Source organism: Strongylocentrotus purpuratus, unplaced genomic scaffold (genome assembly GCF_000002235.5).
Source record: "Strongylocentrotus purpuratus isolate Spur 01 unplaced genomic scaffold, Spur_5.0 spur5_scaffold_6, whole genome shotgun sequence".
NCBI classification, from domain to species: domain Eukaryota; kingdom Metazoa; phylum Echinodermata; class Echinoidea; order Camarodonta; family Strongylocentrotidae; genus Strongylocentrotus; species Strongylocentrotus purpuratus.
In genome coordinates this window covers 17,882,314-17,908,315 of record NW_022145612.1, presented here as the reverse complement: position 1 = coordinate 17,908,315, position 26,002 = coordinate 17,882,314, and the positions used below count along the sequence as shown (strand labels likewise).

At 35.6% G+C, this 26,002-nt stretch overlaps 2 protein-coding genes across 3 annotated transcripts in view; one reads left to right on the top strand and one right to left on the bottom strand.

The window, feature by feature from the left end:
• LOC105446336 (atrial natriuretic peptide receptor 1) overlaps nt 1–8,660 on the top strand; it is a 46,126-nt gene extending 37,466 nt beyond the window's left edge. The window contains exons 17-22 of the mRNA XM_031000353.1: nt 1,684–1,807; nt 2,202–2,270; nt 3,227–3,401; nt 3,780–3,878; nt 4,930–5,021; nt 5,380–8,660. Of these exons, the coding sequence (XP_030856213.1) occupies nt 1,684–1,807; nt 2,202–2,270; nt 3,227–3,401; nt 3,780–3,878; nt 4,930–5,021; nt 5,380–5,427 (607 nt within the window). The 3' untranslated portion in view covers nt 5,428–8,660. The remainder of the gene's footprint in view (nt 1–1,683; nt 1,808–2,201; nt 2,271–3,226; nt 3,402–3,779; nt 3,879–4,929; nt 5,022–5,379) is intronic.
• Nucleotides 8,661–10,484: 1,824 nt separating this feature from the next.
• Nucleotides 10,485–26,002, bottom strand: LOC100891876 (carbohydrate sulfotransferase 1). Of its 2 annotated transcripts, none has more exons than XM_011682976.2 (3): nt 25,738–26,002; nt 15,396–15,547; nt 10,485–12,538 (listed from the first exon to the last, which is right to left on the bottom strand). In XM_011682976.2, exons 2-3 carry the CDS (start codon nt 15,487–15,489, stop codon nt 11,274–11,276), a joined length of 1,359 nt encoding a protein of 452 aa, XP_011681278.2. In that variant the 5' UTR covers nt 15,490–15,547; nt 25,738–26,002; the 3' UTR covers nt 10,485–11,273. The 2 variants fall into 2 exon arrangements, with proteins under 2 accessions (XP_011681278.2, XP_003724178.2); XM_003724130.3 differs by having other exon boundaries at nt 15,396–15,550; nt 25,738–25,999.

Genomic DNA, 26,002 nt, shown 5'->3' with positions numbered 1-26,002 from the left:
TAAACATAATAATAAAAACCTGAATTAAATCACATATACAATTCCATTCAAAGAAAAGGAAAGTTCACAGGAATTAAATTTCATAAACATTGCGCATGCCACCTATACGGTATCAATGGAGGTCTTTATAATAGCGATACGCGCATATCGTGGACATATTCTGCGAGAATGGATAAGCGTGTCTGTTTTTTTTTTTTATAGGGGTGAGAAGACATGAGCCCCTGAACGCTGGCGTACTGATGGGGGGGGGGTGTATTTCTTATTCGATACCAGTGATTTACAAATGTTGCTGTTATGACATGATTTTCCGGTATTTTTTCTCCATTTTTGTGTAAGTCATACCTTTTCATGCGTTTGTTGGAAAATAAGAAATCTCCAAATTTCAGTCGGGCGAAAAATACGCTTATTTAGAAGCCTTTATGTCATGGTCTGCAAAGTGGATGGGCTCGAGCCCTCCCCCCTTACTTTTTGAAAAAGTATGTTAAAGATAAAAAGAAAGAAAGACGGAGAGAAAAAATAAGTGACCTGCCAATGTCACAAATAAGGTATAAAAAATGCTCATCTGACCGTAATTAAATGCCTAAAACCACAGAGCTTACGGGGGCTCCGCCCCCGAGCCCAACCAAGGGCCCTAAGGCGGTCCCCTGGATGCTCATCTGACCGTAATTAAATACCTAAAACCCCTGAGTTTCCGGGGGCTCTGCCCCCTGGATGCTCATCTGACCGTAATTAAATACCTAAAAAACCCGAGCTTCAGGGGGTTATGCCCCCTGGAACCCCACCAAGGGCCCTAAGGCGGCCCCTGGATGCTCATCTGACCGTAATTAAATACCCAAAACCCCTGAGCTTCCGGGGGCTCTGCCCCCTGGACCCCACCAAGTGCCCCAAGGTGGGCCCCTGGATGCTCATCTGACCGTAATTAAATAACCAAAACCCCTGAGCTTCCGGGGGCTCTGCCCCCTGGACCCCACCAGGGGCCCTAAGGCGGCCCCTGGATTCTCATCTGACCGCAGTTAGATATTAAAACCTCTGAGCTTCTGGGGGCTCCCCCCCCCCCGGAACACGTCAATGGCCTTAAAGAGGGCCCCTGGATGCTCATCTAACCGTTAATAAATACTTAAACCCCAGAGCTTCCGGGGCTTATGCCCTGGACCCCACGCCAATTTACGTTCTACCTGATTGTTAATACGTTCCTCGGGACCTGCATGTAATGTGTAAGACTGGTGGTGATGCAGATTTTTCGTCTGCTGCCCCCCCCCCCCTTTCTGAACGTTTTTTCTCATTGCGTCACTGCCCCTGGAAGGTGAGCCTCCTGGAATGTTTGCCCCCCCCCCCATCCTAAACTGCTTCCGGCGCGCCTGATAATGTACCTTTGATTTACTGACAAGAACAAAAACAAAATATAGTAGCAAGCGTGTAGCTAGAATTTTATTTTAGGGAGAGGTAGTGAGCACGTGAAGCGTGTGAAGCGCACTCCCTAAGGGTTGGGTGCAGGAAGGGGGACAATTCTAGCCAGGGGGGCGACTGCCCCCACCCCCAACCTCCCCCCTCCCCCTCCCCCGTGGCTACGCGCCTGTATAGTAGTAGCTTAAAGGTTTGTTATTGAATAGTAGTAATGGAGGATAGAATAGAAATTGTTGATAATCAATCATCAGTATCTATTAACTATTATCTGCGAAATAGATCTGTAGCAGAACAGCTGAAACGAGGAGAAGCAGTCAACCCCACATCTTATGACAGTACGACTATCTACTTCAGTGATATAGTAGGATTTACTACACTCTCAGCAGATAGCACGCCCATGCAGGTATGTTCATCGAAATCTATTTTTTCCGGCACGAATCACAGAAGGAGAAAAACTGGCGAGAGAGAGAGGGAGAGAAAGAGAGAGATAGAGAATGGGGGGAGAGAGAGAGAGAGAAAACACATGGAAAAGAGAGAATGTTAGCCCTTCATGTAGATTAAATTTTTTTTTTTTTTAAATTGCTCGAGACAACTTCAAATCTTTCAGAAATTAGCAAGTGGCGTATCCACGACTGGGACGTGATCACTCTCTAGACGAGTGTGAGGGCGTCATGTTTTGGGCAGTTGTCTTGTCTGCGATAGACGCTGCAGTATGTATTGTTTAGTACTTCCATTTGACCAGTACGGTTCTTGACCCTCCTCTAAAATTCTCTTCTTTATTGTTTCTTTATTCACAGGTGGTAACCCTTCTCAACGATTTGTATACATGCTTTGATGAGATCATTGGCAATTATGATGTTTATAAGGTAAGACAATCCAAAGAATAAAATACATTATCAAAGAGAGCCCCATAATTAAGTTGTTTTATCTTCTTGTTATAATTATTATGATTATCATCATTAGTGGTAATATTGTTATTATCATCATCATCATCGTCGACTGCATCATCATTAATATCATTAAAATCATTCAAATCGTTAATGGTAGCAGTAACATAGGAGTGTCAGTATAAAAAGTAGTAATTGTGGTAGTAGTAGTAGTAGTAGTAGTAGTAGTAGTAGTAGTAGTAGTAGTAGTAGTAGTAGTCGTAGTAGTAGTAGTAGTAGTAGTAGTAGTAGTAGTAGTAGTAGTAGTAGTAGTAGTTATTGTTAACTTGACGCGTACATGTAAACAGTCAAATAGGCCTATATCAGATATTAAGAACATTGGAAAGGATAGATAAAATGACTGCGACCTACAGCCTCCTGTCTAAGCTCGAATAGCAATAAATGTAAATAGTAGTTAAAGGAACACCTTTAATAACGGCAAGGCATTAGCTAGGGGCCAAAGGGGCATTTTGTAGCACCAAAGAGGCATTTTGAGTGATGAATAGGTGCAGGGCACGATGCCCCTCCCCACGAAACGAACTGTCAACGGTAGTGAACACGAGCTTTTTCAATTCTAACACTAACAGACCGTTGACCAAAACATGAATAATAACAATTGTTAACAATTGTTGATAGATTAGTAATTTTTAGTCAGGGAACGGGAAAGAGCCTCCTGTACAATGACGACTTCAAAATTAAAGGTGTAGACTAATGTCGGATCCTATCGATGGAGATACTAACACGCACGACCTTAACACACACCTCACAAAAAATAGTAGAATATATACCTTTAATAATTGAAACTCTCGCTATCGCTGTCATTATTATTCACGTATTATCAACTCTTAAGTGGATCTTTCAAAAACTTAATACAATGTTTCTGCTTTTAATTATAGGTGGAGACTATAGGTGATGCATACATGGTGGTCTCGGGTCTACCTATTGGTAACGGTAATCTACATGCCAGAGAGATTTCTGCCATGTCCTTAGCTCTCATAAAAGAGGTTTCCACCTTCAGGATCAGTCATAGACCAGAAGAAAAACTCAAGCTTAGAGTAGGCATTCACTCAGGTAGGCATATATATTTGTTAGCCAATTTAGTTTTTGTTCTACCCACAGGGATGGCCCCATGGTTTTGTAAAAAGGGGGTTCCATCCGCACCCCCTTCCCCCGACCCCCCCCCCCCCCGAATATCAGCCTAAATAGGAGAGCCCCAACAAAACTAAATCAGGCTTACGGTTTCTAATATTGCAGATCATAGTTTGTACTGTTTTGGGTCAGGTTTGCGCATAAATAGATCATACGAAAAATGTATGACATAGCTATAAGACTTGATGTGTTCTTATAGATTTTAGTATTTGAATTAACGACCTATTGATTATCAATTATTAGTTATATAGTCTTTTGTTAAAATTATAAAATTCTTATTTTTTTCCCAAAAATTTGCAGGGCCTTGCGTTGCTGGTGTTGTTGGATTGAAGATGCCTCGCTATTGTCTGTTTGGAGACACCGTCAACACCGCCTCGAGAATGGAATCTACCGGTGAAGGTAAGTGAGACAATAAAACAACTGGTAACTAATAATCTATACTAACGATATACTTATGAAAAGGACACTGCTTTGTTAGTTTGGAGTGTGAAAAGACAGATTTGCTCTTTTAATTCCTACTCTATATAGATACAATTAATTTGAAATGGATGTACTTTCTTATAGGTGCCGTGGTATAGTGGTTTATTCGCTTCACTCATAATCTAAGGGTTGAGGGTTCGAACCCCAGCCCGGCACTCGCGTTCTTTGGCAAGACATTAATTGATATATGCCACTCTCCACCCAGGTGTAAATGGGTATTTGGCAATGCAGGGCCCACAGGAAGTGAATATATTACTAATGTGGCTACCCTGGGTAACTAAGACCCAATTTCACCTTCACAAAATGTTGATTCATTTTCGCTACTGTTTTGTTTTGGGAGGAGGGGGTGCACATTTTGCTCCTTCCTCGTCAAATCATACATTCTTACGCCAATTAATTTTACCAGACATGATGTTTCAAATTATACATTTTGTCCATGTGTTTCGAGAAAAAAAACCTGATCAGCCAATGTAGATTTCTCGAAAGTATTAACGATCGGTTTTGCACGGAAAAAATGACAAAGTTACAACAAAACGACATTGCAACTTGACACAATTGCGTTTTTATTTAACAGCTGTGTTTCTTTTCCTCTCTTCTTCGTTTCTTTTCTTAAGTTTTATGTATGGATAGTGCAAAAAGATTGGTTGAACAGTACACGATATAATTAACATTTTTGAAGAAACTTTCTGCGTTCAAATTCAGATACTTCAAGTGCACATACTGATATTGGGCAAGTGAGACCATTACATTCATTAATCTCTTTATCCCAATATATTCCGATTTTTAATACCGTCAAAATTTCCCTCCCATTCTACTAAAATTGCAGTTATTGTTCTCCAAATAGGATGTCCAATGGGTTGTAGCAGTCATGTAGACATTTTGCTTTGTTTGTTTGTCTTCATTTGTTTGTCTTCATTTGTTTATTCATTTGTTTATTCATTTGTTTGTTTGTTTATCTTTATTGGTACAGCAATGAAGATTCACCTAAGCGAAAAAACCAAACTTATCCTCGAAGAGTTCCAGTGTTTTCAGACTATACTCAGGGGCAGAGTCGAGCTCAAGGTAAATCTCATCTATTTACTACGTTTCATTTTCTATATCGCGCATGATACCCCGATATACCGACGAGACCGACATAAGACTGACAACAGAATTATCAAACAATTACCCCTAATGATCAAGTTATTCCTTACTTTTGTTACTCTTGCAATGTTATTATTTGTATATGTGACAAAGGAACCGCGAGATAAAATATTAACATAAACCTAGATATTATTTTAGGTAGCTATGGTAAAATTATGAATGGAACAAATAAGTAAACAAGCAATGAAATAAATCAAATAAATTACGTACTTAGTACAACATCTGTCTAAAAAATATATATTTGTAAGACATTATATGCTTTCATTTTTTTGTTTAGGGTAAAGGATCTTATCTCACCTACTGGCTTCTCTCTATGGATGTATAACATTGACTACTCACATAGCCTACGACCACATGGCCTTTCATAAACTTATTGGAGCACGTTTAATTTTTTTCACAAATGGCGTTCCCACCGCCATACGGACAACGCATTGGAGGATATTTTGCTGTCCATACTGTATCAGTGCTCATGCAGTGTTCACACCGCCGCGCCCAAGCAGCATTCACACCGCCGCGCCGGACAGATAGCGAGTTTGGAAGATATACTGCAGTCCATGTCATGTCTAACTTTAGACATACGAACTGTGCACTTAAGATGTTGTTGCTGTCCATACGATATGAGAGCACACACAGCGTTCACATCGCCGTATGAACATCGCATTGAGAGGATATTTCGATGTTTGTACGATGTTAACCTAGTAACGCCTTATTGCTACCCATTCAATACCAACGTTTACATCGTACAGACTTCTAAACGCTATCAATGAAGCCTATTTTGAAAACACGACACAGCCTTAAATTCGCAAAATTATTGTTTGTTTATAAGGAAAGTGTGAATATTCCTATTACATTTTCTATCAGAGCAACGCGTCTCTAATATTTTCAAACTTTTCAGGTTAGTCTCTATTTAAAATTGTTGCAAAAAATAAGTACGAATGGTGTGTACAGGGAAATGGAAATAATGTGCAAAATTTCGCTAACATTCATTGAGTATTCAGGCAACGAAGTTCGAGGCAGTATTCATGTACATTTACGTGCCATCACAATAAAAGTATAATAGTGGTCAAGTCACAGGCTTCTGTTTAACTCTTTGTCCAATACGTTACCACATTATGATGGATGGTGAACGGAAAGCCTAATGTCGAAATTATTACTTTGTTTCGTCTTATCCAAGCTCTAACAAGGCTGTCAACTTCAAATTATCGTCAGATGTACTCAAATATTTCAAATGATCGGTGATGAATAAGACCCCCCCCCCCCCCAAAAAAAAAAAAAAAAAAAAAAATCCCATTTAAAAGACATCAATAGCTTTCTTGACTGCCTCAGTAAAAATCACGTTCATTATTTAACATTACATGTAGATTGTAATGTTTACATAATTATTTCACAAGGCTACTGAAATTTCTACAGGTTTCGTTCTTATTTTTGTATTCATCCGATGATATACGAGGGTAAACATGTTTATTTCGACTGGGTGAATATTAGTTGGATTGGAAAACAAAAATAAATGAAAAATGAATTTATTTCACCACGTTAATTAAAACACACATACTTAAAGTGCGAAGATTATCAAATCAATAATTGATTGTCTTGGAAAGGGAAGTCTAGACATAAGAGTCCAAGCACTGAAATTATAGCACTGCCGCAAAATCTCTTTGGGATGCCTGGTGACCCCCAACTTTTTTTTAATATCTCGTGTCAGCTGTAGCAATATGGTCCCGTATCTCACTGCGTTGTTGGTAGCTGTTGGTTATCGCATCGAGTCCTCTAGTCCTCTGTTTGCGAAGCGGAGTTTAGGTATTGGGTGATGTACCGTTAGCAAGTTGACCATGAGATGGAGCTTTTCAAACAGTTTTTTAAACATTACGTTAGGGCAGAAAGTTTTTCTGTTCAGTATCGCTTTAAATATTGGCTACAACTTTAAGAATATTAAACATTACAATTTGAGATTTGTTAATGATGTCGTTACAATAAAAAATGATAGACGTATAGATCATCAAACAATTAATTTTTTTCCTAAGACAATCCTTACAATAATGGTAAGAATCATTTAAGAATTCTTCACTTTATTTAAACGACTTTGATAAAGTTAAACGGTTTCTTCGAATCTTTTTTGTTCATAGTGCGATCATAATAAAATTATATCAACATTACTGTTCAATGAATGTGAGTTTTTTAAGAGGCCTATCCGATATTTTTATTTTCAAGTGAAAACAAATACTTAATTATTCTTATTAGCAGTACTGTCAACAGTTTGTATGGCTGTATGATGTCAACTGGAAGCCCATTATCATAAGGTTTAGAAGGGGAAAATGTCTTCTCCTTTCTAAGGGCCCGTTACTCATACCACGGCAATTATTCTTTTCTTTCTCTGCCCACGACACTGTAAAGCAGCCCGCGGAAGGAAGACCGGTATTTAAAATAATTAAGAGACGTAGTTTAAACTTTTAAATTAAATGGCAAGCTATTAATTGTTCGATTCTATTTTTTGTATTGCTTTAAAGTGTCTCTATCTCCGTACCCCCCTCTCTCTCTCTCTCTCTCTCTCTCTGTGTCTCTTGCATCACTTTTTAATAGTGTTTTTCTCTCTTATTCCATTCTATTCAAATGTTCATATCTATATAAATTATCATCATTTCGGGCGATCTCACTACTATTTCCCACGTGTCTAGCAAATGTACATTATATTTGACACCATAAATTACTGATGTTTTAATGGACTATACACGTAGACTAAATCGTGTTGCAAGAATTAACTTTGCAATATAAGTGTCGTATCCGTGCAATACTATTCTATAACTGCCAACATAATACTGTGCAGGGGTTATTTTTAATTTGATTGAATATATCTATATACTGTTATATAATAGCTTAAATTTTTATGAGGTATACCTGGTTGTCTATTATTTTATATTTGTGTAATATTTTTAAACTTTCTAGATTGTTGCCTTGATGGAAACAAATGGTGCCATGCCCTAGTTGTAAACTTTTTTATACAAAATTGATATGGAATATTTAAACATGTTTTATAAATTCATGACTAGAAATCTTGGATGTGAAACTTTTTTACATTGTGGAACCTTGTCGATTTCAGTTCTTCATTTTAGAAAGCAAATTCTGTTTAATTTGTTAACAACTTTACACACATATTTTTTTTCTTTTTCAGAATGACTGTCCCACCCTGTGTTTGTATAAAGCAGTGTGAGGTTATTTGTGAAGTATTTCAAACTTTTATTTGAACAAATTAGCACCCGCCTCAGTGCTGTCTCGCAGCTAACATTGCACTGTGTTGTCATCCATAGCAATTTTTGTGTAGTTATATGTGCAATGTATACCAATAGTAACTATATAAGCATTTTAAATATAAACTGTGAATCAACAAACAGAATCGAGCAAAAGCAGTACAACTTCATGAAAGTATATAATGTTAGTCCCTTAACTTGATAAAACAATTGTTTATTTTGTATCTTTTACATTTGTGTTCAATTGACTGTCTTATATTGTTACCTGCCTTTGAATGTAATAAATCAGACGTGAAAAAGGGTGCACCAAATCAAATATGTCTTTAACGTGTTTTATCATTTTATCAACGTTGTACAATCCATTGATGAATGCATTGACAAATCGAAGATAATTCATGGACGTGAACATTTGAATAGTCAAAGATAGTTTCAGTTAAATAATAAAATGAAGTGAAACTAAATTGAGAGAGAGTGAGAGGGGGAGGGGTACGGTAGAGAAATTTGTTTAAGGAGAAGAAGAGAAATGCATTATTCTTTTAAAAAAACCAGGATGAACATAGGACTAAACGAAACATTTTTCGGATATAAATAGAAAATATAGTATTTTAAGGGGAAAAGAAATTAAAGAGATAGGAAATATATCAGGGTACGATTGTTCATAATATATAGTTTCCTTTTTGTAAAATTCGATTGATGAATTACCGTAACAAATTAAAAAACACCTGAATGATTTATTAATTTTTTATTTATTGTATTGTATTGTATTGTATTTATTCAGACAAGCATGTCTAGGGATGCAGAAAAGGGTTTGAAAAACCCGTACAAGTCTGCATCCCTGATAAAAAGCAAAGTTCACAAATATTATTATTGCATAACATAGTTACAACAAAAAAATGATATCAAACACGATAATACATCAAATAATTATATACACAATGTAGTTTAGAGCGAAAATAAATACATAAAATATTATTGATTGCAAAACAGCATTATTGAATATACAAATGATTGGGTATTTCAGGGATCAAAATGCTATATAAAAAAAATTTGCAGCATGATCTAAGGTAAAAATTAAAATATAGTTGATATTGCGCGAATTTGGATGTAATTGTATAAAAATGTAAAAACAAATTGTTATTGCGGAGTTTAAAAAGTTAAATATGTAAGCAACTTTTTAATGATATTTTGAAAGTTGAAAGAGATGGACTATTAATAACATTACTTGGGAGCATGTTCCACTCATTGGCAGTTCTTATATAAAAAGAGTTTTTGAAATAATCTGTTTTTGCAAATGGTACGTACATTTTCATATTATGATCATTACGCCCAATTCTGTGAGCACGTATAATTTTTTCAATCGGACCAACATTTACCATATTATTTATTATTTTATAAAACATGACTAATCTGTGGTACTTGCGTCTTTCTTCTAATTTTGCAAAACTTGATTTTTCTAATAGTTCATGGTAACTTGTTTCCCAGTCTCTAAACATCATTCTTAAATATCGTTTTTGGACACGTTCAATAATATTTATATGTGAAACTCTATAGGGGTCCCATGCAATACAACAATATTCTAGACATGGACGTATAAGAGAGTCATATAAGGTTTTAAACACAGAACGTGGGCAATTAAGAAAATTTCTTTTGATTATAGCTACAATCTTACTACACTTTGCGTATGTTTCGTTACAATGAGAATTAAAATTAAGGGTATCATTTATAGTAATGCCCAAATACTTTTCTGACTTAGTGTTAATTAATTTATGTCCACCCAATTTATATTCATACTGTGGTTTAGAGGACTTTCTTGACATTTGCATTATCTTACATTTGTTTACATTGAAATCAAGTAGCCATGAATTTGCCCACTTATCTAAATTTTCTAAATCCTTTTGTAAAAGTTTGCAATCTTCAATAGAGTGAATAGGCCTATATAAAATACAATCATCTGCGTAAAGTCTTATAGTTGAATCAATATTATAGGAAATGTCGTTTATGAAACATAAAAATATGATTGGACCTAAAATTGTCCCTTGTGGTACACCTGATTTTACGTCTACCCAATTAGAGTATTCACCATTGAGGACGACTCGTTGTGAACGATTTTTCAAAAAATTCATGATCTTTTCATCAAAAAATTTATGAAAACATTTATTCAGGATGAAATTGTGATCAGCAAAACTGTTTTCCATCATGATCTTGATAAACGACATACAACATCAAAATCTTTATAAATACAACCAAAAATACAACACAATATAGTTACACATATAACAATGCATAAACACTGAAATATCATACTGACATCAGGTTTAAACTGTATTATAATACAGAAAAAAGAGAGGGTTAGAATGTGAGAAAGCCCTGAACAATCACCAAACGAAAACGAGTGCACGCATTTCTCATTTTCATATCTTCAAGGTTTCTGAGGGCACAAATTGCACAGTTCAACTTAAAAAGTTCAATCAACTTAAAATATAGTAGGTTTCGATGTTCCAAATAATATGAAACCGTCAAATAAAAAAATCCGAAGAGAAGTGGATTTCTGAGATAAGTTAGATATTGCAACAACGATAGAGTCTTCTTTTCGAAGTACCTTAGCTTTACATCAAATAAGAGTGCCTTTACTTGTTTATGATCGTGCTAAATTCTACCACATACCCTGCTTGCCCCAAAGTTGTTAATTAAAAAGAAAATATTTGATTATTAAAGGGTTAAAAATGATTATGTTTACAATTATCAACAGCTTTCAACGTTTCACAATTGCAGCCTTCCAACAGGAAAAGGAGAAGTAACAAAACGTTAGACGTTACGATATTTTGTTTTCTACGAAGTTTTGAAAGGCTGTATGTCTTTCCCACTAATGTTGCCTTGCCTCCGAGTTCTTTAAAAGGCCTTAGATGCTTAGAATATTCGGAAGGTAAATTTATCTTGGTTCTTGCTCTGTCTTTAATGAAGAAAGTGTGTATGACAAAGCATCCATGGTTTTCCAACACGATGATTCGATTCTTTTAATCTTTCTTGAATCAAGTTTACTCCTCCAAGAATCAACGACCTTTTTAGTATCACGCGTCCTAGAAAAAGGATCTTTATTACCCTGAATATTGTTTACGCCTTGAGTATTTTTTTTAATCCAAGATATTACATTGTCGTGTAACTGCATGCCAAGCTTGCCATATATTCGCTTCGTTTCGCCGATGGGATCTTGAGCTAAATCTTCAAATCGAACTCTTATGTACCTATCTTTCAGCCATTCAGGAGTACTGGAATCGAAAGCTATATTCCGCTGCATGTGATCACACAGGTCCAAGACCTCGTCTGCTCTGGGACCCTTCCGTCGGAGAAGATCTTTATTTGGTTGTTTTAGACTCCATCTTGAGTTCATGACAGCCCTTGGATCCCTTACGAGGTGAAGAATCTTGACATTCAAGCCAGGATCCTCAATAAATGTCTTCAATTCAGAGATATTCTGGACCCGGATTGTCTTAAGAACAGTGTAAGGACGATCATTGCATAAGTCATTCAAGACAGATCCTATCTTAGGCTCAGGTATAAGTAGCACTGGACAAAGCACAGAAGATCCCTTGATCGCTGCATTGGACTTACATGAATCAAATGATTTTTCTCCGCGGTTCAACCAAGAACGACTGGATGGATACTCGTCTGAAAAGTTACATCTCAATGTGTGATTCCAAACATCTTTGGCAATCCTGGTGAACTGATCATTTTTTAATGTATGATCTAATACAGATTTCATGGGAATATAGAGAGGTTCGTATAAATAAAAAACATGTGGGTTGGCGTTAAACAACTCTCCAACGAATGATGAACCAGATCGTTTGGCGGTAACGATTACTACTTGGACACTTGGATTTGTCGTCAGAGTTTTGCCAGTCAACTCATCATGCGATTCTTCTTTTCTGCGTGGTGGGGCCAATATCTCATACTGGTCTAGACGCAGATCTTTGTGCTTAGACTTAGACGTAGATGGGGTTGGTGATTCTGTTGTTTTCAGCCGGGATCCTTCAGAAGAATCATCCTCATTCTCAGACAGCATTTGTAGTATGTCATCGATCCCATCCTTTCCTGTGGAATTAGACTCGTAGACCAGTCGTGTCTGGTTTGTTGTGTAGATGCCGAGGTCTGTACCGGACTCGCTTTCTCTGTGTCTTGGGATTAAGGCATATTTACCTATAGATGATAAAATGAAGAAAAAAAAACTTGCTCTTAAATTCTTGAAGCGAAGTATTGTTAAGAGATACAGATTCAAAAATTGAAACAAGACTATCAAAATGCTCCTCAAGTGCTAGCGACTTTGTAACAATTTTCGTCTATTATATTTGGAAAGAATAGGAGCAAAATATTGGTCTAACCTCACAATCTTTACTGATTTTCAGATTTTTCGACATGATTAAAGCCTCATCTCTCATTTGAAAGGATTAATCGGTAAAGACTAAGACTAAAATTGAAGGATGCAACAATACACCCTATTTAAGGGGTGATGTCATGTAATGTCATTGAAAACATACAAATGTTAAATTTCGCTTTTCGAGTATAATATTTAATCAAATGTGACATTATGAGCGGATCAAGTTATAACCCCATACTGTACTATTCCCTATCTAATTGTTGCTAGAATTGCGTTCATTCTTTATTAGAACAATAATCCACTTTGTCGCAGATCATATTTGAATCTTCTATACTTCATCAGGAATCTGAAATACGTGAATTGAAATTTGTTAACACTTTTAAACGTAAATACAACAAATATTTGATGGACTTATATTACTGCTAGCTAAAGATTTCAATGGAATGTGTTTTGAGTTCCTTTGCTAACTATGCAATATCATTTCAATTTCAATGGTTGTTAAGTTCATTATATTTTACATGTAATTGTGATTTGTTTTACTTGTTATTATAGCTTGAATTAAATCATAAGACTTTTTTTTTTTACCCTGTATGTTTTATTATTGCTTGGCAAAATAAATTGAATTGAAGAATATGACCGCGAGTTAAGCTACCTTACCATGTTTTGTAGCTCTTAGCAAATATACATGAATGGTTTCTCTACTTTTTAAAAAGTACAAGTATGATATTTAAAGCTCAACTGCCGTAGTTTACAGGAGGGATTAGACTGCCCTGCAAGGTCACTGGACAGGTGGTTATCTCATCAACTCAGCTCTCAGTTAACATAAGAAAAAGAGGATCATGGGGGACCAATGGTCACCGATTAGGCATTGTTTGTTATATAGAGGGCGCAAGTAGCTACAAGTAGTGCAGTGGGCCTTTAAAGAGAAAATTTAGTACTGGTAAAGATTATTAAAAAATATTACAAAATTATAGGTGAGATTTTGTATCTTTTTTTTGTCTGTCAGTTCTTTGGGAAAATATCCAAATAGAAATGTCTCCTGCAAAGTATATTGCTCTTAAATTGCCGTTGTTTTCCAAATAAGAAGAGCTAAAAAGTTTGGTCCATTTGTGCACAGCCCCACAATACAACGCTACGTCCTACGTGCAGTATGTGATCAGCAGCAAGGACGGGTATCTTAATTTCGATTATTTGACAATTTCAAAGTATACATTAACTCTTAGTTCATTCTTTAATGAATTGATTTATTAATTAAAAACGCGAAAAGGGAACTAAGTGCTATTTTCCATTCGTTTCCAGTGTGTTCACAATGCATTCGCATTTACCTTGAACTGTATATAAAAAGGAAAAATTACCGCTTTAAAATGATAGGTCTTGTTGTACATAAACGATTTACCAAACTCAACAAATTATTTTAATTTTAGACTTTTTGCCGATGATTCTAACTTGTTTCATACGTTTCCACCGAGACAGAATTTAATTGATATGGATAATATAGTTAATATGCATCTTGACAAGGTGACCAAATGGTGTAAGGTGAATAAACTTACAGTCAATCTATTAAAGACTAATTATTTGTTAATAAGAGGGAGTAGGCAATCAGTAGTGACTCAAGGGGTGCTAAAAATAGCAGAGACTGAAATAGCCCAGGTTGATGTTGCATCATTTGTAGGAATTTATATAGATCAACACTTGACGTGGAAACCTCATATCCAAAGGGTTAATAAGTTTATTAGGAAAAGAGTTGGTGTTTTATATAGATTAAGACAGTTTGTGCCAAGGCGTGTTTTATTGTTACTGTATAAGACGTTAATCCAACCGCATATGACCTACGGAATTGAGGTTTGGGGAAGTAATTATGAAATGAACATGAAGTGTTTATTATTAAGCCAAAAGATGGCACTAAGAGTTATAACGTTTAGTCCAATTAGGACTCATTCACAACCGATATTCCAGGAGCTAAAATTATTGAATGTGTATCAACTCCATAAATTATCTGTTTGTGTTTTTATGTATCAATTATTGAATGATAAATTGCCACAGTCTCTAATTCAGTATTGCTGTTTCATAGAGCACAACTATGAAACTAGACAAAGAGAATGTAAGAAGTTAAGTGTGCCTAAAGTAAGGACAACGCAAGGTAAATTTTCAATGTCATTCAGAGGCACACGCTTTTGGAATGATCTACCCCTTTCTGTAAGGGAGAAAGCATCAGTGTCTTGCTTTCGTAGAACTCTTATATCACAAATGTTAATAGAATAGTTGTTTATAACTTAGAACCAAGGCTCTTGCCTTTTTGTAAATATTTTGTTATATAATTCTTCATCTTTTATTTAGTGTAAAATACCAAAGCTTTGTATATAAGCACAGAACACATTTACCCTAGATGTAGAATAGTTTGTAGCTTAGGTATGAATTCAATAGTTATTCATATTTATTCATTACATTCTCATTTATTGCTGTGATATTTTTTGTGTGTTAGTAGTACTAGACACGATTAGCATTAAATGCTATTTTCTGGTCCCATTTATCCTTTCAATGTTAATTAATCATTCACATTTGATTGTTATATTGATGTACTTTTTGTTTTGGATAATAAACTTCAAACACAAACTCAAACTCAATTATCAATGTGTGCATAATATTTCGTTATTCAGTAATTCAGTGTTTTGCATTTACCTTGTTCAAAAAGCAAACCATACGCAATGATGAGTAGACATACTGCGAAGACTAGCGACGCCCATGCTCTGAACGTGAAAGACTTCAAGAACATCTTTGCTTGACAGACGGTTGTTGCAGAAGGACGGGGGAGGGCGCTGGTCAGTAGATTCCTCCTTGAGCAAATGGTATTAAAAAAAAACTTTATGAAATATAATCTTGAACGGATAACATTGTGAAAAGGAAATTGGAAATTAACTGAAATATTTTTAACACACAAGGTTTTCAAGTTCATTTGTGAAGAATGTTTGCATTTAGAAAAGACGGATTGAGTGGGGTAGTTCCAGAGCTGAGATGCAGAAAGCCTGAAACAATCAATGATCTGACTTCCCCTACTCCTCTTTGCTCTTCATTCTTTACTCTTCATTCTTTGATCTTCATTCTTAGCTCTTCATTCTTGGATCTTCATTCTTTGCTCTTCATTCTTTGCTTTTCATTCTTTGCTCTTCATTCTTTGCTTTTCATTCTTTGCTCCTCATTCTTTGCTCTTCATTCTTTGATCTTAATTCTTTGCTCTTCATTCTTTGCTTTTCATTCTTTGATCTTCATTCTTTGCTTCTCATTCTTAGCTCTTCATTCTTTGCTTTTCATTCTTTGCTTTTCATTCTTTGCTTTTCATTCTTAGCTCTTCATTCTTTGATCTTCATTCTTAGCTCCTCATTCTTTGCTTTTCATTCTTTGCTTTTCATTCTTTGCTTTTCATTCTTAGCTCTTCATTCTTTGATCTTCATTCTTAGCTCCTCATTCTTTGCTTGTCATTCTTTGCTTTTCATTCTTTGGTTTTTATTTTTTGATCTTCATTCTTTGCTCTTCATTCTTTGATCTTCATTTTTTGCTTTTCATTCTTAGCTCTTCATTCTTTGCTTTTCATTCTTAGCTCTTCATTCTTTGATCTTCATTCTTAGCTCTTCATTCTTTGCTTTTCATTCTTTGCTTTTCATTCTTTGCTTTTCATTCTTTGCTTTTTATTTTTTGCTCTTCATTCTTTGATCTTCATTCTTTACTTTTCATTCTTTGGTCTTCATTCTTTGCTCTTCATTCTTTGCTCTTCATTCTTTGCTCTTCATTCTTTGCTTTTCATTCTTTGCTCTTCATTCTTTGCTTTTCATTCTTTGATCTTTATGGAAAAAATTATTTTATTAGATTAATTTTATCCTACAGGGTTGCATAATGTTAATCCTAGTCAAATATTCTGTGTGAACTAAAAGGAAGTCCGAGCATTACTCAATGACTGTTTTAATCACAGTATGGGCATATGGGAATACATACAGTGTACTCTTGATTTGCTTTATGATTATTGTAAATCTATATTTGGTCGGATTGATATTAAACTTCTCTTTCCCGGAATTTGAAAAACACTTTTCTGGCTTCATATTGCAATCATGGTGTACGAGATGGTATATATACATACACTGTCACTCATATAGTTGGAATATTTGTTTTTACCCCGCTTTATGGAATTATTTAAAAAATGATTTATTCCTAATAAATCTAGATAATAGTATACATTTCTCTGTGTGCCATGCCTTGAGCCATAATGCATGGCCGTACAGAGGATTTTTTATGTTGGAAACCGACGGGAAATTTAATAAATTATTGAAAATTTATTGCATTTTCTTTTTTTCTTTTTATTTGTGGGAACTGCCCCCTACACTAGCCCCCCACTGCGTACAGTCATGGTTCAGTGACAAAGCAATGGCCTCGTAAGGTAACCCGAAACATGCTCCGCCGACGATTGCTCCGCCGACATTTACTCCGCAAAACGCGACAATTGCTCCGCGACATTTTCTCCGCGACATTTGCTCCGCCGACAATTGCTCCGCCAACATTTGCTCCGCCGACATATGCTCCGCCGACATTTGCTCCGCCGAAAATTGCTCCGCCGACAATTGCTCCGCCGACATTTGCTCTGCCGACATTTGCTCCGCCGACAATTGCTCCGCAAAACGCGACAATTGCTCCGGTGACAAATGCTCCTCGAACGACAGTTGCTCCGCCGACATTTGCTCCGCCGACAATTGCTCCGCCGACAATTGCTCCGCAAAACGCGACAATTGCTCCGGTGACATTTGCTCCGCCGACAATTGCTCCGCCAACAGTTGCTCCGCCGACATTTGCTCCGCCTGAAGCGACACTTGCTCCGGTGACATTTGCTCCGCCGACAATTGTTCCGCCCAAAAAGTGTCCCATAAAATACAAATGCTACTAGTACTACGACAAATGCTTCGCCGACAATATTTTTATTTTCACGGGTTATTTTCTTTCTTTTTTTTTCTTCATTTTCTGAATGCATTTCATGAAATAATGTAGATGAAATGAAATGAATGCATGTTGATGACAATAATAATAACTAGATTTGTAATACTTGTTTTGAATAAGTATAGGTGCTCTGGTCTAACTAAAATTTGAGACAAAATAAAGGGCAAATTTAAGATAGTTTATTGTCTCAGCTACAACATACTCGAATTTCAGCGTAAACGAAGCTAAAACGACGGAGATATTGCTCGCGAAAGACGGAAATGTAGAACCCAGTTTTGAGAAAAAGTAATGTCCCTTAGAGAATACACGCAAAATGTGAGAAATTGACATGCCTCCTTTAGTCGCGAAAATACGACATGATGATTTATCAAAATGAAAAATCGTAACAACATTTGTAGAAAATTGTCTCAGCTAAAACATATCAAAATTTGGAACAAAATTGATCAATATTTACAAAGATACAATCAATTTTCCAAAAATATGCTGACGTCATAATATGCAAATTGAAATTTTGAGTTCGGAGGCCATTATGATGGCGTCATGAGTTAATTTAAGGTCAAATGAGACATGAAATCATATCTCCGATTCATACTCCATCAAAATATGAAAAAAAATTGGGGTCACCTTGCATCCTAAAGAGCTACAATGGATTTTGCATAGGCATGTTTTTGCCCATATATGCTTTGTATTACAAGAGCTCGCGCGCACGGAAATTTATCTTTAACGGTCGATCATTCCGTCATTAATAGTCATAAAGAGATAAACATGGTATCAATTTTTTTGTAAAAATATGTGGAATATTATGAAAGAAAAAAAATGGCGATTCTATGTTGTGCAATAGTTTTACGCGCGATAACGTGCGCGCATTCGCATGTGCGCGATTTTTTATAAAATGCTTAGAATGGCCTAAAACGTATGCAAAATGATTTTGAGACGATTTTGAGGATTTCAAAATTTTGCGCGCGCATTGACGCACGGAGGTACGCGCACGCTCGCGTTCTTTGACCTGAAATTGACCGGACGCATATTGTCCTTGATCATGATAAATATGAATGAGAAATAACCTTTGGTTATGAAGATATGATCATGTGTTGATTTTCATCAAATTTTACAAAATGGCGCCTAGATGACGTCATCAGTGAAGGTCAATGTTGAAAACGTTATTGTGCTTTGTACATATGCATATAAGGGGGGGGGGGGCAAATTTGAAGGTATTTGATTGAGCCATTTTCAAGTAATCGTGCTTACAAAAAAAGTGGTTCGAAATAGGAAAAATAAACTAGATTTGTAATACTTGTTTGGAACAAGTATAGGTGGGCTGGTCCAACTAAAATTTGAGACAAAATGAAGGGCACATTTGAGATAGCTAATTGTCTCAGCTACATCATACTCAAAGTTCAGCGTAAACGAAGCTAAAATGACGGAGATATTGCTCGCGAAAGACGGGAATGTAGAATCCAGTTTTGAGAAAAAGTCATGTCCCATAGGGTTTACACGCAAAATGTAAAAAATTGACATGCCTCCTTTAATCGCAAAAATACGCCATGATGCCTTTGTCAAAATGAAGAATTGTGTATACTGCATTTGTAATGAATCGTCTCAGCTAGAACATATCGAAATTTGGAAGAAAATCGATCGATATTTACAGAGATATAATCAATTTTTTTAAAATATGCTGATGTCATAATATGCAAATTAAAATTTTGAGTTCGGAGGCCATTATGATGACGTCATGAGTTAACTGAGGGTCAAATGAGACATGAAATCATATTTCCGATTCATACTCTATCAAAATATGGAGAAAAAAATTGGTCTGTATTAGATACAGCCCACCTAATAAATAAATAAAGGCAATTCTAACGAAATTATAAGGTGGTCTGTACGATATACAGCCCACCTGATAAATAAATAAAGGTAATTCTAACGAAATTATAAGGTTGTCTGTACGATATACAGCCCACCTGATGAATAAATAAATAATAAAGGCAAATCTAACGAAATTATAAGGTGGTCTGTACGATATACAGCCCACCTGATAATAAATAAATAAATAAACGAAGGCAATTCTAACGAAATTATAAGGCGGTCTGTACGATATACAGCCCACCTGATAATTACAAAAATAACATTAGTAACACCACCAACCATAATAATCATTGTTGTCATTGTTATTGTGATACTGCTTCTAGTACTACTCCTATTACATGTACTAGGGTTTGTTTGTTTGTTGTGTTTGATTGATTTTATTTCTGCGTTCAAAAATATACAAATTCAAAGTCAAAGTACAAAATTTCGAACAATAACAAATACAATGAATACAATGTTTACAAAAGTAATTAAATGAAAAATCATGTTCAATTATATCATTCGATAAACATGTACGAAGCATACAATAACATAAGAAATATGAAATATTTTCAATAAATTAGAGAGGTAATTTGGAACGCAGGAGACCACCATCGTGAGCGGTTAGGCTGGAGATGGATGGCGGCCTCGTAAAAAGAATTGGCGACATAACTCTCTTCGAAAAACTGAGTGACCAAGAGGGTGCGGTGCAAGTGCAGGTGCAGTGAGCAGTTGCATGATAAAGAATAAATAAGTCACGGTTTTGTTATACTAATTTAGAGAGGGGGAGCATATGATTGTATTATTTGTCGTTTAAGTGTAGCTTTTAAGGAGTAGATGGTTGAACAAGACTTTATGTTGTCGGGTAAATCATTCCAAATGTCCGGGCCAGAATGTCTAACATATTTGTGTGTTATTGATAATTTGGGGTTTGTAAGATGGAAGTTTCCAGATATGCGAGTAGAGTATGAATGAACGGAATTATTAAACCTAAACATGTTATCAAAGGATGGTGGAAGCAGATTATTAATGTACTTAAACATAATAACTGCTACTTGAGTAGTGTCAGATCGAAATTTTTTAGTGTTTTAAGTTTATAGAATAAAGGATCAGTGTGAGCTAAGAAATGCGAACCTGTACAAATACGTATGGCTTTCTTTTGCAGTTTGAAAATAGAATTGATTTTTGTCGAACCACAATTTGCCCATACACTATTACAATATGTTATATACGGGAGAACTAGCGAATTATATAGTAGGAATAAGGTTGCATGGGGTAGAAGAAACTTTAACTTGGAGATTATTCCAATACTTTTGGAAATGCACAATGTACTAGGGTTCAAATTCAGTTCTCTTTAATTTATTTGACCCAGTACTGATGATCATAATTTTATCTACCATGTGATTGTCATGTGTACGCCACACCGAATAGCACTAGCTCACATTTTGTTATTGTTGTCAAGAACTTATTGGCATGCAGCCAGTAGATTTTCATCATGACTTGTGTTTGATCTTGTATTGAAAAAAGATCAAACACATCATCATAATCTACAGAGTGCAACCAAAAATTTCTTAACAACAATTGAAATTTCTTTCAGGAAGCCTAACACTAAAAGTTGTTTTTGATTCAAAGAGCATCGTAGAGACGATGAACAAATAAGAATAATAATACATTCACTTCTATTTTCCCCGCCAAATAATCCGAACAAAAGAATCAACCAAGGGTAATCAACTGTTAAACGAATTTATCATGAGTGCTTGAAAAATTAATTAATACTGCTTGTCAAATATTATTGAAGAACAGCAAAGGCGAACGCGATAAACGCTACAATTCATTGCTTGCATTGCTTTTCTCTCAAAATTACCGTGAGATATCAAGCTACATAGAACTATGATCGACACAAAAGATATTGTCTTGAAAACAGTCAGAAACATTAGAACTTGAATGAATAAAACATAATGCAAATGAATAAGACTAGAATGAATAGGACACAAGTTAATTTTTACCATTTAAATCATCCAGTACCAAATACCTGAGCAAAATTTGAACCAGATGCATTTAATGGTAAACTTAAAGACAATGATTCATGACAATTGTCAATTGTCATGAGTTTATCGTCTAGACGTATTGCAAAAGATAATCAGAATAATAATGATCAGAATGATACCTCTACTATAAGGCCTAATTCTACATGTACTAAACTACACTACTGCCATTGTAGATTATGCTGATAATACAGATGATAATAATGATATGATAACAATTATAATAATACTATATACTTATACTAATCGTCATCAAAATCATCATGTTCATCTTCATCATAATGATAACAATAATAGTGATTATAATAATTACAATAATAACTTATCTTAACGATAATAATCATGATAAGGATAATAATCACAATAACAAACATAATAATTACAAAATAACATTAGTAACACCACCAACCATAATAATCATTGTTGTCATTATTATTGTGATACTGCTTCTAGTACTACTCCTACTACATGTACTAGGAAGAAGGAGGGGAAGAGGAAGAATCTTATTGTTTATTTTTTGTATTATCGAGGCATACAAATGCACAGGGAGGTAAGAGAGGGAAAAGTAAGGCGACGAAGAGGGAGAGAGAGGGAGAGAGAACGAGAGGGGGTAGCCTATGGCCCGGGTTCAAATTCAGTTCTCTTTAATTTATTTGACCCAGTACTGATGATCATAATTTTATCTACCATGTGATTGCCATGTGTACGCCACACCGAATAGCACTAGCTCAAAAGATTTTACACACTATATAGTAAAGCTACATACACTTAACTGAAGGAAAGAAACCCAAAGAAAACGGACTGGATATTATTGAAAATACTATTCTAAACAAGAATGTACTACATGTACTACATTACGTTACAATTTCACGAGAGAAGTAGAACTCGAGAGGGGAAGAAAAGAAGAAGTGATGAAAATGAAAGAAGACTAATAGCATGAGAGGAAAGAAAAGAGCTAAGAAGACAAGAAAAGGGTGTAAAAAGGAAAAGGAAGAGCACGAGAGAGAGAGAGAGAGAGAGAGAGAGATAGCCTTGAGCTTTTGATCGGCTAATGAGTAATAAATGAAACAGATTTTGAGCGGAGTAATTATCTTTCGCCGGAGAACTTGCATAAGGAGCTAAAACTTGATGTTTTTTAAATCAAACATTATGGGGAATAGCAAAAAACGGCTGAGCATTTATTGCACTAATTGCCAGAGGAGCATTCATGTCTTCCATGAGGCCGCACTTTTGGATCAGAGAGCAATTTAATTGTCGGTTGAGCAATGTCTTTTGCGGGGTACTTTTGGGGAGGAGCAACAATTATTGCCGTAGTAGCCTTTGTATTTTACGGGGCGGTTTTTTAGCGGAGCAAATGTCGGCGGAGCAATTGTCGGTGTCACCGGAGCAAGTGTCGCTTCAGGCGGAACAAATGTCGGCGGAGCAATTGTCGGCAGAGCAAATGTCACCGGAGCAATTGTCGTGTTTTGCGGAGCAATTGTCGGCGGAGCAACTGTCGGCGGAGCAACTGTCGTTCGAGGAGCATTTGTCACCGGAGCAATTGTCGCGTTTTGCGGAGCAATTGTCGGCGGAGCAAATGTCGGCAGAGCAAATGTCGGCGGAGCAACTGTCGGCGGAGCAATCGTCGGCAGAGCATGTGTCATGGAACCCCTCGTAACTGTGAGGCCCCAGGATCAAAACCGTGTTGATGTGCTATATTAGTGCCCTTTTGTGGGGGCATTAATCCTCATTACTGTCATTTATGACTTAAGGACGTAGGTCCCCTAGTTGATAAGCATAGTAGCATACACATGCTTTAGCAGTCACGCAAAACAAACACTGGCAAATTATTATTCAATAAATTCTGAGAATGTATACTATTATCTAGATCTATTAGGAATAAATCATTTTTAAAATAATACCATAAATTGGGGTAAAACAAAAATATGCCAACTATATGAGCGACAGTGTATATATAATGTGAAAATTCAACAAAAGATGACGCAAGATATCTCTATTCACATAAGCTTTCGTCCTTCATCAGAGAAGATTTTACTCTAAAACAGGTGCGGGCGCCGCGCCGCGCGCCGGTCGATCCGTCCCAGCCACTGACCTCTACCTCCGACCTCTACCACCGACCTCTACCACCAGCCCGAAAGTCGGTTCGTCCTTTCGAAACACCCTTTCCACCAACCTTTCTATCTCGTGATCAACTGATCGAATGGTGGCTGCATTTGCCAGCGTGTGGACACGAGATATATGAACTTACCATGTTGTATAACACATGTACATCATCTTTGTGTATTACAATCTTCCGATACATTTAGAAATAGTAAATTGTATTAAAATTATGTTATATAATGTTATGTAATAACTGAAAAGATGATTGGTACTACAATACTATTGTTCGATTTCGACTGTCTATTCATTCTTGCGTTTTACTCTGATGAGTGCATGAGGAAAGGCTTAAGTATGGCTCTTTTCAACACGATTCTCCGATTATATAATAACGTTATATATTCCCGTTGACTTGTTTATTTATTTTTTCCATTCATTTCGGTTTATTGTGTCAAAATTCCATGTTAAAACAGTCGGGAGGCTGATACAAACAAAGATTACAAAGTTCAAAGAAATAAAGAGAAATTAAAAATACTTGTACATCAATATGGAAACGATCACAAATATTAGTTCAAGGAATAAATTAACAATAAAAATAATGGAAATTTCAATATATTGCACATCATAATAAAATAAATTGAATTTACATACATGGATGAGTGGGGAAAAAAGAAGATAAAAAAAAGAGAGAGTGGACAAAGCATTTCATTTCCTTTACCCGTAACATTTATATTTTGAGCATTTATATTTTAAACACAATCAACATAAATTGACAGATAAAACGTGATGGTGATGATACCGGATTTATATGTTTTAAAAATAAACAACTCTACTAGCAAATATGAAGAAAGTTGGAAATTAAGAAATGAAATGGGCACCTGCAGAAGATCTAAAGAAGCAAGCGTGTGTAAATAATGTGTAAAAAAAAAAAGTCTAAAAAATAACGAAATTAAACGCAGTGTCTCATTCTGGCATTATTGTACTATATATATATATATATATATATATATACATATATATATATATATATATATATATATATATATATATATATATGCTATGAATTAAAAAGTTGAAATGGGTGCATAAACCAATTCTTAATGTAATGCATTCAACCAATACTTCCTCTCGTAGTTACTTTACCAGATATCAGTCAAATTATATAATGTTAATTCATGTTACTTACTCTTAGCAATACATGCGCTAATTAATTAATTAATTAAAGAACGTCATAACTGAAAATTAATGAAATTTTGTATAAATAGGTTTATGCCTACTATTATGATCTCTGGTTTTTATTTTCCAGTATCTCTACATATTTATAATAAGTGCATCAGTAATACTTCTTCGTCTACTCCAATGTCTTTGTTGATGATTGCTTTCTTCTTTCTGGATATATTTTTGTGAATAATTATTGTTCTCACCCATTTTTACTTTTTGTACCAGTCGGCAGTGTCAGATTTTATCATACCTTTTTAAATGATTTTATCTTCCGTGTAGAAATCTAATCTGATGAAAGACGAAAGCCTATCTAAATAGTATGCGTCGTCTTTGGTTGAACGTTCACATTATATTCTTCACATAAAAGATCTTCATTACATTTGTTGTGATTGTTCAGGTCTGACAAGACGACTTCAAATGTAACATATCATTAGGATAATGGCGGTTATGTAACTTGGTCTATAGGCTAAATAATCGATTTCACGCGTACATGCATGCATAAGTGTCCTTCTCGTACTTACTGTATAATAAGATAACCTAATTTAAAAGCAGTCTGTCGTGGATAAATGAGAGCTTTAGCATATTATGTAGATGAATAATACACTGTTTATCTGGTTGATTTTATATCGTAGCATACAATATGGTTGTATGTATATTAGATATACTCTCATGGCTTATTGCTGGTAGTTCATATACGCAAGTATTAAAAATAAAATAAAAAGACGAGATAGGTTACTACTTCCTAATAGTCAATTAACTTCCAAGTGCTTGTTGGAAAATGGCTATATAATATGATAAACCATGCCTCAACTGAAATGATAACGATGGTATCTTACCTTGATCACTTGCGACGGTGTTGATAACAATATTGATCGTCATGTTCCACTCGGTTTCTTCAGTCTGTTATGTGTGAGTATCTAGCTGTTGACGAACAGAAATAATACGACGTTTGCCGATTTAAGCTTATTCTTGCCAAGTCCTCCTGAAGAGCAAAATACAATGGATATGCAATCAACCATGTGAAGACACAGTATACTCGTATAGGTCCAAAACATGTGTGCTTACTTCGTCCTAATACTTTGCACACATACTATACCGTTT